Genomic DNA, 13,363 nt, shown 5'->3' with positions numbered 1-13,363 from the left:
TAAAATGTCCAGAAAATTCCCAGCGAGCGAGTTGATAATGTTTCTAACCTTCAATGGACGCAAAACTGAAAAACTGAAGTTCTGGAGTTCATGTTTGAAAACAGCATTAGTGATGCATTGTTTTAAATTATACAGATTTTTTCATCACCTGTTAAACAAGCACCCACATTTCTCTTATTCCTTTCTTTTTTTTTCTGTTGTTTTTAGACTGTATCATTCTACCCTGTGTCCAAATATGTCAAACAAGAGCTGTTCTGCTTCAAAATCTCCCTCTTTAACCATTTCTCTTTCTTTTTGCTTCTCTCTTTCTCTTTGTGTCCCAGTCGACGAAGAGGCCCTGAGGAAGAAGATTTCTGTTGAGCTGCACAAAGGCTTTGAGGAGGAGAGGGCCAAGGCAGAGCAAGAGCTGCAAGCCTGGTTAGATACACGCACACAAACTCATGCACAAACGTTGGTTATGGCCTTGAATGGAATGGTTATGTCTAACTTTGCACCAATATTTTTGTTGTGTTTTACTTCAGAATCGAGTGTTTCCCTTTTAGCTGAAATCAAGAGTTGAGTTTACTGAAAATCAGACTCTCTGCTGTTCCTTATGTGCGTCTCTCTCTACCCATTTCTCCTTTTCCTCTATCTTCCTCCTTTTGGATCATGAATCACGGTACAACACGAGTGTCAACTCCTGCTCCCGGATTTCATTATAAACGGAAGACACTCTCAGATTTGACTATTTTCCGCCCTCATTAATAGTCAAAAAGGTCAGCAGCAGACTTTCCGATTCCCACTGTTTCCAATCTGCTCTCTTCCGAAGCACATCAGCACTTTTCCCTGCCTCTATTTCGGCTTCTTTCCTCTCCTTTCTGGATCAATTAATCATGCCTGAGAAAGGAGGGTGCGTTCTTCAGGTAATTTCCTGGGCGTTGAGTGGGTGATCAATTAGACCTTCACGATGAAGAAACACCCTCTTGGTGTGAGGAGCGTATTCCATTCTCTCCTCTCTTCCTGTCATCGCCTGTGCTCTCCTCTTCTTTTTGACCCCGAAGAAGCAGGTGCACATGCTGTAATGTCCGATAATCGTGTTGCTCCCCCCTTTCTCTAACAGACCTGGATGTTCTCCAGCAGACCCCCAGTCAATGAACAGCTGTGATTAACCACTAAATGCACCATTGTACTGTATGAGGGGGACACAACCTTTCTATGTCCAGGAGGAGGTAGTGTTAGCCTAGTGATTAGCCTCGTTTTTGAGCCTCATTCAGGAAGAGAGAAATTAATAAGTGGTGTTGAGAAATCATTTGTCTATTGATTTCTCTTTCTCCCCTGGCTATTTTATTTTTTTGTAACCACTTCCTGCAGTTCACTTATTGATGTCTGTTCAGTAAGTGCTTCAGAATTACGCCCTCCTTGCAATTAATTGAAATCATGTTGGCTTTCAATCCCTCGATTTTTTTGTTTGTGGTCTTTTTTTTTGTCACATTATTTTTGTTCAATTTGTGTTTTTGTGAGTGTGTTTTCATGCACGTGTCCATTTTCCTTGCTAATAGTTTTGTAGGCAGTAATCATGGGCCAGGTGCTGCTCAGTGATGGGTTTTATCTGGAGTCAGAAAGTCATAAAATAAATCACAATGTAATGATGCTGAGGAAGAAACACTTAATGTACTAAACCTTAATTACTTCAGCCAAGGATGTTATGTTTTCACCCCTGGTTATTTGTTAGGATTATGCAAAGAAACTACTGAATGGATTCTCACAAAACTCAGTGGAAGGATGGGGCATGGGCTGAGGAAAGAACTCAGTAAATTTTGGTTTGGATCTTGATTATGGGCTGGATCCAGGATTTTAGAAAATGTCTTTTATGTTGTGAGATGGGGTGTTTTATTGACAATTTTACAGGGAATAATTAATGCATCTTGATTACAAAAATAAGGCACATTTTTGGGACTGATATGTATGGGTGTGTGCAATTCTTTTTAATTTGATCACAACAACCTCACACACCTCTATACTTCACGACAGAAAAAGGCGCCCACTTAATTTTCTGTCACCACAGTTCAACTTTTCTATTTTCCTTTGGTAACTATTGAGAGTTTTTGGTTGTTGAAGGCAAACATGGCCCAGGGGTTTTGGCCTTGGCTGTGCTAGAAGAGCAGCAAAGAGACGAGATAACATTTGTTGCAAAAGTTGAAGGAAGATATTCTTTGTGTGTCTGAGTGTATCAAAGCTGAGCTAGAAAGGCCACACAGTGTCTCACTAGCTGTGGAACCCTGCAGTGAAACTGCTGCACAGCTTGAACGCAGGGAAATGGAAGAATATGTGAAAAAGCCCAGGTCAGTGGGAGAGAGTACAAACACAAGCTATACGAGAACCAAATCATGTTAAACCCCAAAATGGCTCCTGCACTTTGTTGGTTGTTAAAATGCTTTTAACACATATTGCTTTGATGCTCATTTATGACCTTTTCAGAATAAAGAAATGCAGATAGGAAGTCCTGCTGCCAATCACTCCGAATTCATTGTTTGAGTACTTCTGGCAATTTATTTAACAACAGCGGTCTGACAGGAAATGACATTGTGGACAAAACTTTCTGATTACATTGTTAACTTTGTTATTCCATCCTGTGCAGTTTTTGCCATTTAGAGCAACCAGATCTCGGAAATTTTCAGGAACAGTGGTGTTTAGATGAGGCAGTATTTCTTCTGTTTGGCTTCAGGTCCATAGATGACGAGAGAGATGTGGGTCTGCATGTTTTGCTCTGCCAGGAGTGAAGTAAGGGCTGTGTGAAGAGTTCATTTGGGTGCAGCCTTAAACTCATTTGTAGCAAGGAGCGGCTGCAGGGAGCAGATTTGCCTCTGCCGCTTCTCTGTGAGGCAGCAGAGCAGAACGACTCAGAGAAAGGGATGAGAGAGAAGGAGGGATGAGTGGGGGCTGGAGAACGCGCACAGCATTCTGTCTCCCCTCCCTCAACCCAACTCATCCCGTGTCGCCATTCGATCCAATTCTTCTCGGTGTTATTCTTGCACCTTTCCCTCCATTTCTTTCTTGTCTCTTTCTCCTCCTGTCTCCTGTTTTTTTCTGTTTTTCTCCAGCCATCAGCCATCGTTCTCCTCCCCCTGCCCATACAGAGCACACTTACATGTCACAGTTGTGAAACTTATGCCCATTATTTCAGCATGTAGTCATGCAGCTTGTTTTTCGCTTGTGTGATTATAATTACATGTCAGACTTTTGAATGAGAACACTGACCTTCCCCCGGAGCCTCTGTTTTCCTCTCTGTGTTACACAGGCAGCCTGTTAAATTGTTTATTGCTCCTGGATCAAATGCAGACAGATAGCAGAGCCTATAGATTTTTACATTTTGTTTATTTATATAATTTATCTTTGCACAGAAATACAGGTACTCAACTACACAAAGTAGAAAGTCTGGGGTGATCAGAAAGGAAAAACTTCCTGAATCCTACCCGATTGTCAGGAGTGTTTCTGGGGAGTTGTGATTCTTCTTTAAAAATGTGCCTGAATCAGCAGCATCACGGGTCTTTGATCAGATTCTCTTACTGCACTTTCTGTAACTTCATGATATTCTATCTGTGAGTACTGTCAAAATATAGTACACCCTTAAAACTCTACAGCCCCCTCACACCTGTACTAATAGTAATAATCATTACAGTATGAATAATACAATCAATCAAAATAAACATGGCAGTAGTGCTAAATATAATAATCATCATTATATTATACAAAACCTTTTAAAAAAACAAGTTTGCAAAATGCATTATAGGCTTAACACCAGAGTCACCTTAGCAACCACTCCATGCAGTGGCCTTGTGAACGAAAACGCCCCAAAACACTGTACCGATGATCTAGAGATACCCTAGTAACCATAGAGAGTGTCATAGCAACCAGCTAAACTCACACCAACCATCTGATAAACCCTAGAAACCACTTGCTGCTCATCTATTACCACCTTACAACAGCAACAGATGTGCGTTGCTTTTCCTTCTCTGGACATATGTATCTGTGTGTCATTCATCCCACCTTTTCATTATCTGCATTAAAGTGAGGGTTGGTAATCCAGAAAAATTTAGCAATAGCAGGCTACAGTTTGAAAATATGTAACTGATACATCTCATCCCCTCCTATCACACCTCTCGTCAAAACACGTGAACATGCACTGTCTGACAACTGCTAGAGGTCGACTTTTCTTGACTCGCTCTCTATCTATCAGAGGCTCTCGTCTCCGACTTGTTAATCCCAATGAAATGATACGTCGACAACTTCATTTATTGATGGTTATCGGGACATGGAGAAGATTTCAACAAATAAGATAAAAAGTGTTTCAGAACAAACTTATTATCTTCAATAAGATGTACTGCAATTTCCAACTTTATCACATTGTTGTTCAATTCCCCCGTTTCCACTTCATAAGGAAATGTTGAACAGTACATACACTATTTTACAAAAGGGAAATCAAATCTTCGTACTGTGGCCTGTGGTTGACCTGTGTAGTCAGTTATGCTTTTTGGCTCTTATCAACTAGGAAATCTGCTATTACTCAACGTGGTCTGATATGAACAGATAGAATCAGTCTGTTCAGGAGAAATTTGATGTAATTTCCAACCATCTCAGAGTTTAAGCTCTGTTAGCTGCACCATGATAACCATCAGGCAGCTGAACGTATTCCAGTAGATGGACTGTTTACTGTTGGGAGCCTGAGCTTTATACCGCTGATATTATTCTACCTTTACCTCTGATGATGCTTGATTGTAGCATGAAACATTATCAGTTAGCTCTAACTGTGGATAAAGTAGACGTAGATGAGAAAATGGCTTTTATGCTCCTTTCAGAACTGTGAAGGATCTTTAAATGAATCCCCACTGTTCTCTGTGCTCCATACATTTAACTCTGCTCCCAGCCTTTCAAACACCACAACACAGTCAGGTGTGGTGTTTGTGTGTGTGTGTGTGTGTTTATGTGTGTCAATGAGAGTGCACAGCTCCATAAAATATTCATGGCCAGCATTCAGCCACATTATTCCTAACATCAATATTGCATCAGGCCTTTAAATGCCTTTGTTTCGAGGCACTTGGGTCGAGCCTGCGCTGTTATGTAGGTCTGTCAGAATCCGTCCTGGCAGGCAGAGTATATTGAGACACATGTTGTGTAGATGACAGGTAGACAACTGGAAGCATTAGTGGGTGAAGAAAAAGGAGACGGAAGCAGAAACTGATGGATGGGTAAAAAAGGGGAAAAGCCAGGAGACGTGAATATATTTATTTTTTGATATTCGTGCAAGGGAAATAATATTTGATGTGATTTTCTGTGGAGCACTTGATGATGATGGTTTCGCCCACCATTTTTTAACACGTCTACATTAATCATTGTTTCTTGCAAAGCATGTGTATGTGCAGAGACACACATACCTGCACAGCTTGTTCAGAAGTTGCAGCATCTCCAGTCACTTTTAGAAGTAGTTTCCTAAAAGAACTGAAGCATCCTCCTGTACTTCTGCTCAAGGTCACCCCCCTGAAAAGTGATTTACTCCTTCCGGAAATGGCCGAAACAGTCCAACCCACCCGCACTCCGCTCCTCTCCAAATTAATGATACATCCCTGGTCCGGCCTTTCCATCTTACTGTTTTCAAGACTCGATCCACTGAGCCATCAAAACACAGGTTACCGGGCCAAGATTATCCTCTTTCTCTTTCCAGCAGCATCCCCGCCCCACACACACACTTCTCCTCAGAAGGCATTATGTTGTTTTTTCTTTCCCATGAGTAGATGCTGTCTTTTTCTGACTCAACCATTCTTTCTCAAAGCAACCCACACCCCCCCCCGCCCCTCCTTTCCCACCCAGTGCCAATCTTCTACAGTCGAATGAAAAATGCGTTCAATATCCCAGGGACAGGGCAATAATGACTGGAAAGCAATAGAGGTGAAGCAGAAAGATAGCATCCAGCTAGTGATAGCAGTCTTTGCTTGGGTTAGCACTTGTGAGGAAGTCGGTAGACAGACTTTTTTTGCTGGGCTGTCTATTCTCTTTGCCTCATCGCTCACACTTGTCCAAGTTGTAGCTTTTGGCCACCATTCGTTTATCATCAGAGGATTTCCAGCATTCTTAATCTGGCAAAACACACAAAAAAAGACCTTGATCAGTGGGTACAGCTTTCTTACAAGTATAGCTGCTTTTTTATGTGAAAACACAAATTTGTCTGAGTCAGTTACCTTTTCAACACTTTCCTTTCGTAGCCAATGAGAGGACGTGTTAATGATGCAGCAGACATGAACCTGGAAAAATACAAATATCTCAGATGTAAAGGTGACATACATGTAGAAGATGCCGATGAAGATGTCACCTTGGAAAGACAAGATTCAAAAGCTTTTGGAGTTATAGACCAACTATAGATGTGCTGTAAACAAAAATCCAGCTTCATGTATACATCATGTCCTGTCCTCAGTTTTGAACGGCTCTCTCCACATGTGGAAGGCAAACTCTGAAATGTCTTGACCAGATTTTTCAAGTTCACACCAGAAAACAGCTTATGTTTATCCTTGCCTGCTTCAATTCTGCTTCTCCGTCTGTCATTGGGTTTCTGTTGCAGAGCAGGTAAACAAAAAGGAGATTTGGTTCTCCTGTCTGGAGTGTCAGTGTTGCTGACAGGTGCGTAGCAGGAAGTTGGTTTTGCTGGGAGCAAAGTTTTATGTGTCAAAGAGACGGTTTATTTAATCAAACATTTCTGTCCTTGTTAGATAAATAACATTTACCTAAATTAAAAAACCTTCAACTTCATGTCACGGAGAATGAATATTGTTGCTTTTGCTGGCCCACATGACCACCACCCAAGTCCCTTTCTAAGAACTCTGTTTATCGTTCCTTCACTCACAGTTGGAGCAATGGCTAAAGCCGCAGCTTCGTGAGTAAAGGTAGCTTAGGTACATTAGCAGTGCAGGCAGGGAGGCGTGGATCGTGGGGAAATGGTGAATGTAAAAGACCATTAGGAGGCTCCCTGTATGACTGTGTGTGTGTGTGTGAGTTGGGGCTTGATGATGGATGGAGTGTGCTGACGTGTGCAGCCCAGTGGACTGTGAGACTGGACATGGCTGGTCTCTCTCCGTCTCCCTCCATCTCTCTCTCCCACTCTCTGCCTCACTCCCTCTCTGCTTCACTTCCTCAGGGCCAAACATGTCATGTCGCCACCACTCACGCTCGCTCCTTCCTCTCTCTCTCTCTTTCTTTCTCTTTTTCGGTCTTTTTCGTCTTGCCCCCACACACACCTCCCGCTCTCTGACATTTAGTGGTTTTGCAGGGCAAACGGCAGCTTTAGGACGTCAGACGTATTTTCATTTGACTTACCTGTCATCAGCTGAAAGCCAAAAGTGCAAGGTGGTGATAAGTTAGTCAGTCCGTCCATCAGGATTCATCACTGTGTACATTTTGGGTATAATCACAGGTGAGGGGGAATAAATGAATCCATCACATTGACAATATCAGGAAAACAGCCATGAGGTTGAAAATGCACAAACTGTATCTTTGCCAAACACTTGACAACCAAGATGATTCACTTAAATCATAATGATAAGCAATCAACGAACCTGACGAGACAGTATACGAGTCATGCACTCCAATTTACCATTTATGAATATCAAAACATTTCCACACCTATTAAAGCACGACTTGAAAAATGATGGCGACCGAGGAAAATGTTTCATTCTGAACAGATTTTCTGTCATAGACTGTTTATAAAGATGGACGACTTTTACTATCCAGAAACAAAGCAAAAATAAGCCATATTTAAACCCTGTCATCTTGAGTAACAGCAATCGAGGTATGGAGCTGTGGTGCTGAGGTCCCATTCATACACGCTCTCAACCAATCGCCAGTCAGTCTAAGTTGTCAATCATCATATTTAACCCAGTTTTTATAGCATCAGTGTGATGAGAACTACGTAATATGACAGAAACCATCTTAGATAAAAATTAGTTTGACGTTTAATTAGACTTTTTTATTTGGTCCAAGTCCAATCTGCTAAAATACAGGAGGCAGGCATTAGAAGCTGTACTGCAGCCAGCCACCAGGGGGTGATCAAGACGCTTTGGCTTCACTTTTGTGGAGCTGTCACATCGTCCGTCTTTATATGCAGTCATTGGGTTCCACACACTTGACAACCAAGATGATTTACATAAATTATCAAAGTAAGCAAAGAACAGACCTAATTAGACAGAATGTGGGTAATTCATTCAACTGAAGTGTTTATGTATATCAAAAACAATTTCACACTTTTTAAAGCACGACTTGAAAAATGATGGTGACAGAAGACAATATTGTATTCCTATGAACTGACATTTAAAAACAACCGTTAGTGTATTTCCACTATCAGACACTTACACGTCTGGTGGATCATAGATGGCTCCTTTTTAAATGTGGAGGAATTGTATGGAACTATTGTTTTGTTTCTGTGAACTGCATCACACAGCCAGTGAACACACAGCCTCGCTTCACGGTATCCTCCTGCTCGTCAAGGTTACCTTCCAGGGCTCTGTTAGGATTTCCGTTAGGCTGGAGTTTATTAAGATCCTTGCCATCTCCATTCGTCTGTTCTAATCCACTCAGCCACTCGATCCGTCTGTTCTGTGTTTATTTTACCTCGCTACGAATGTTTGATTCCTACGAGAGGAAGATGTTCAGGGTTTCAGGGACGTTCCTGCTCTTCTCCAATCAAGCACACTGTCACTGAGTCGGGAAGTGCGTTGCTAGGCAACTATGAGAACCCGGTGACAGGGTTCAAATGGTGGTCTTGTGTCTGTAGAGAGCGTGGTGCCTCTGTTTACATCTCTGCTTCATTGGATTGATGATTCTTATTTTAGGCGGTTGTCTTTTACATATTCATAGTCAAATTACTTTTCAGTGTTATCAAATTATTTGGAATTAATATAAATTGATTTGAACTGTCTGACAGATGTTAATTGACCGTGATACATCTGGGGCAGTCAAACTTCTAATGTTACTTCTCAATGGCGCCCCCTCTTTGCAAGCTGTGGAACAGCAAGGACATGAATGGATGAATCAGACGTTAGTATTGAAAATCAATATACAAGTATATTGTCCTGAGTCTATTCTTCATTAGCACCATAATTGCTTTGGTGACCTTTTAATTCTTTTGGGAGACTTGACGTGCAACAGTTCAGCATGAGGTGCAACAGGTTCCTGAGCATAGGGGGCGCTGTAGACACAAAAAGAGAAGTTGCCATGTTATATCTGCTGCTCTGAAAAACCACTTAACTTAATATCTCCACTGTATGTGCTTAATATTTCATGTGACATATATCTAATTAATAAGGAATAGATACCTGTAATGGTTTTCAAAAGTTTGTAGTTTCAAAGTAGCTTGGTTTTGGTTTCAAAATATGAAATGTGCAAAAGAGAGCTTATGTGTGATCACATATAAAGATGTAGGGCAATAGAAAAGGAGCGTTAGTGTGCAGTGCTGTCAACAATGCCACCAACTTTTGTTTCATCATATATTATATAGAGATAGCAGGGTTTGCCGCAGGGTCTTGAATAGTGTAAAATTGTATCTGAATTGAAAGCCTTAAAAGGGCTTAGATTTGTTAAAATATTCCGTACTAGGTTTTAAATATGTTTAGTTAGGTCTTAATTACATTAACACTCATTTAATGCTACATCCATTATTATTATACCCTTTCTTCTGTCTGAAGCAACACTAAGTTGTCCTGCCATAAACATGTAATATAATAAATTGTTGCTAATGCTCCGCAGGTTGGACTTGGAGAAGACCCGAGCAGCAGAGCAGGCTAACGCTGACGCCCAGTCCCAGGTCCACAGTGAAGTTTCCAGGATCCTCTCTGTGGAGCGGGCCGTGGTGCAGGAGAACCTCCAGCAGGCTCTCTTAAGGGAGAGGATCGCCACCGAGGACGAGATGCTCCGTGCCCAGATCTATGTAAGTTGATGTTCTGCAGCCGCTGTGAACCTTCCCGTCCTAAACACTTTTAACATTCAGTTGGTTCAAATCTGCACTGCAGTTTCAAACAGCATTTAAACTGCACGACCTTGCGAGTACCGACTCCCTGATGAGGGCCATCTTTACCCGAAGACAGGTCCCATTTCATGTTCACACGCTCCTGTTCTATCACACAGACGCACAGGAGTGAACCTATTCGCTGCAATCGACAGGTCATGCCTGGTAAAGGGACAAATGTCAGAGATATGAGTGTGTGAGCGTCGCGTCTAGCCGTAATTCACAGAAGTGTCTCCGCTGGGTCAACACTCGGCCCCAGAAACACACACACAGCCATAAATCAAACCGAATCTTCTTTTCATAGTAGTTTTCATAGCATAATACAAACTCAGAGGACAGTTTCAGTCAAATCAACGTACGGTAAATAAATCTTCAAGATGGTCTCATCTTGTAGTTTGATAGTTTTGTCCTCTTGCACGACTCTGCCGGCTCATCCTGCTGTATTAATAAAGCTGCCTTCGTTCTGGAGCGGCTCGCGCCTTTATTTCCTGTAAATTGCCCTTGTAAACATTGTCAGATGAGCGTTCTTTACCAGACACAGGCGTTGCATTGTTTTCAAAGAGAAAACACATTTTCCCTGGAGTGCGGCTGCTGTTTACAAACCTATGCTATTGATTATATAGCTCATTTCACACGCTCATCGCCGTAATAGAAAAAATGAATCATTTTGTCGAGAGAGAGACAGTGAGAGGAGGAGAGGAGCGTTGACGTGATATCACACCGCAGGACAAGTGTATGAGCGATCCCTCATTTGGAACGGCGATCAAATCAAAAAGAGAAAAGGGTTGTGAGAGAGAGAGAGAGAGAGGTAGTAAGGGAAGGAGACACATGATGTGATGTGTTTTTTAGTTTTTTCTGATAGTTAATTTCTGTTATTTTTCTCCGGGGGGAAGAGACGGCACAAATGATGGGGAGGAAGGGCAAGAAAGTATCACCTGCTTCGTATCTGTTATGTATGAAGCAGGGTGACGGGTGGCGGATGTTATTGAACTGATCACACACACTCTTTGTGCATTGCCTGCATCCTCCAGAAGTACAAACTCCCTCTACTTTTCCTTCTATACTGCATGAAGCGCTTGCTTGGAGCCTTAGGGCTAACCTAGGGACATTAGCAGCCTTTGAAACTACAGTTAGCAAGCGCTGCAGCTGCTGTGCATTCGCTACGAGTCTTTCTTGCATTCCTTGTCTGTTATTTCTGTGTTTTTTTATATAAATTCTGTTGAATGTGTCTTTTCTCTGTCCAGTTTGTTCCCACTTCCTTAAATAATGCATATTACAGCAAAAGGAATCCCTGTCTGGGAGTTTTACCGTTTTTAAAACCGTGTGTGGATGTGTGTGTGTGTGATAATTTCCTCCATTTGAGCATTCTTTTTGGAGTGCTGGATTTTTAATGGAATCCGACAGGTTATCAGTGGAGGCGCCGTGCCGCTTTTTCCTTTTTTCTTTTTCTTTTACCACTCATGTAATTGTCAAGTCAGACGCTTCTACACCAGCCACTGTTCTTTTCAACTGGAAATGGAGTTTTCTCCGTTTTTAAAAGGCAGCCTCTCTCACAAGACATCTCCCACCCATTGCCATTTCCCCCTGCGTTTGTCAAACTCCAGGATTGTTCGCTACTACCCACAGTGAACTCGTGTTTGATGAAACATAATGTTTTCCAAGTCTGTCGTCCTTCCACTGCCTGTCTTAATGTGACACTTCATTTCTTTTCACCCAAAAGAAGAAAATGGCACGAAGACCAACTTCAAACATATTCAACTTAAAACATGTGAATATGAGTATATCTACCTATTGGCTAATTTTCACATGACATGCTTCTAACTCTCATCAAATACCGAACCCTTTCTCCATATCTCATACCCAATAAATTAGATTTACATTGTGGTAGAGCCCATAAGGTTCAGTAATTGGAAGGTGAAATTGGTTCTGATTGCTGGGCAAAGTCAATAAGTTGATGGAGAGCGAGCTCCTGGGAGAGGTTGTGGTTTGCTGTACTAAGCACATAATCTGGTGGCTGATAAAGCTTTCAGAGGTGATTTGTTCAGTCCCTTTTCCCCCAGTAAACCTGTTAACACCTCCATGTATTATCGTATTTGTTGTGCTGTTATGTCCTTGAGCGATCAATCAGGTCATTAGATTGAATCAAAGATTGGTCTCTTTGTTCTTACTTTTCTTCAATACTTACTCTGCTGGCTGAATTTCAATGCAGGGAGAGAGAGACGGCGTTTTTGTCCTTATAATAATGATATCTATGATTGTTTTGTTGTTAGAAAGACCCCTTGAAATGCATATCATTACGACTTTTCCTCTGTGTAATCCAAGTTAGTTTGAAATCCCAAAAACTTCTGAGCGATGCACATTGGTGCATTGTGCTACGTTCCCTCAAAATTACTGAAACAAGTAAGAGTGTTTTGAAGAGTGCCGGATTTATCTCAGCCCCCCGGCAGTTGCGGTGTCAAGAGAAATTACGTATTTTTCAGTCTCGTGGAAAGCGAAGAAGTTGGGAGAGAATCGACTACATGGGTAAACATTGCGTCTGTCAACAATTGAGCTATCTGTTGTCGACTGTTTTTTCCCCCCACTGGTTTAATATAGACAGAAGAAAGAATGAGAAAACATGAGGAAATAAACAGGGATGACGTTCTGACCTGATTTGAACCAGGGACCTGTGCAGGGACAGTATGTCTGAACCTCGACGATGCCCTGAAGTGCTGCCAACCTCAAACTATAAGATGATAATCTATAGAAAATAAAGAATTGGGTAAATAATTTGTCACAATTAAGATGATGTTATTGAATTAGTTATTTCCTTGAGCCACAGTCATATTGACCTCAAATTGTTTTTTAATGGATTGTGAATTGACCTGTACCCACTTTCACTTGCACTGAAAAAACATTTGTCTATGGCGGCTGTTCTCGTGTTCTTTTGTCCGGCACAGTATTGATTTGTCCCCCTCATTAAGACACAGGTCACGGTGAGCGGCAGGACCCCCATACATTCCCTCCTCTACTTCACACACAATGAGAGTGACGCTCGCGAGCAGTTATGCCTCCCCACGCTCGCCTATAATGGCCATAACCTTCACCGCCTTAGCCGCGCCAATTACATTGACACCCATTCTAGAGAATTGCCCCCAGACTTGGGATTAGACCGGAGTTGGGTATCATTTAGATTTTATTGATTTAGACTCCGCTTATAGATCCTGCTTCTTTTTCTATCGCGTTTGAGATCCTTGCCATATTAGATACTAAAAGAAACTAAACTGAATGGAAAGCTGGAGGCAAATCCCCTGTAAATGCAGCATATTTTAAAGAAGTAGTATTAACAGTAATGTGTGC

The 13,363-nt window shown here is 41.8% G+C and overlaps 1 protein-coding gene across 4 annotated transcripts in view; it reads left to right on the top strand.

Moving 5' to 3' along the window:
- The window catches only part of chchd3a (coiled-coil-helix-coiled-coil-helix domain containing 3a), a 64,197-nt gene that overhangs the window by 10,994 nt on the left and 39,840 nt on the right, over window positions 1-13,363 (top strand). For all 4 annotated transcript variants that reach the window (XM_035147404.2, XM_035147405.2, XM_035147403.2 and 1 more), the window contains 2 exons: window positions 324-417; window positions 9,766-9,946. In XM_035147404.2, coding sequence (XP_035003295.1) covers window positions 324-417; window positions 9,766-9,946 — 275 coding nt within the window. The remainder of the gene's footprint in view (window positions 1-323; window positions 418-9,765; window positions 9,947-13,363) is intronic.

Source organism: Hippoglossus stenolepis, chromosome 22 (genome assembly GCF_022539355.2).
Source record: "Hippoglossus stenolepis isolate QCI-W04-F060 chromosome 22, HSTE1.2, whole genome shotgun sequence".
Lineage (NCBI taxonomy): Eukaryota > Metazoa > Chordata > Actinopteri > Pleuronectiformes > Pleuronectidae > Hippoglossus > Hippoglossus stenolepis.
The sequence above is the reverse complement of the archived record's forward strand: the minus strand, read 5'-3'. Positions and strand labels throughout refer to the sequence as shown.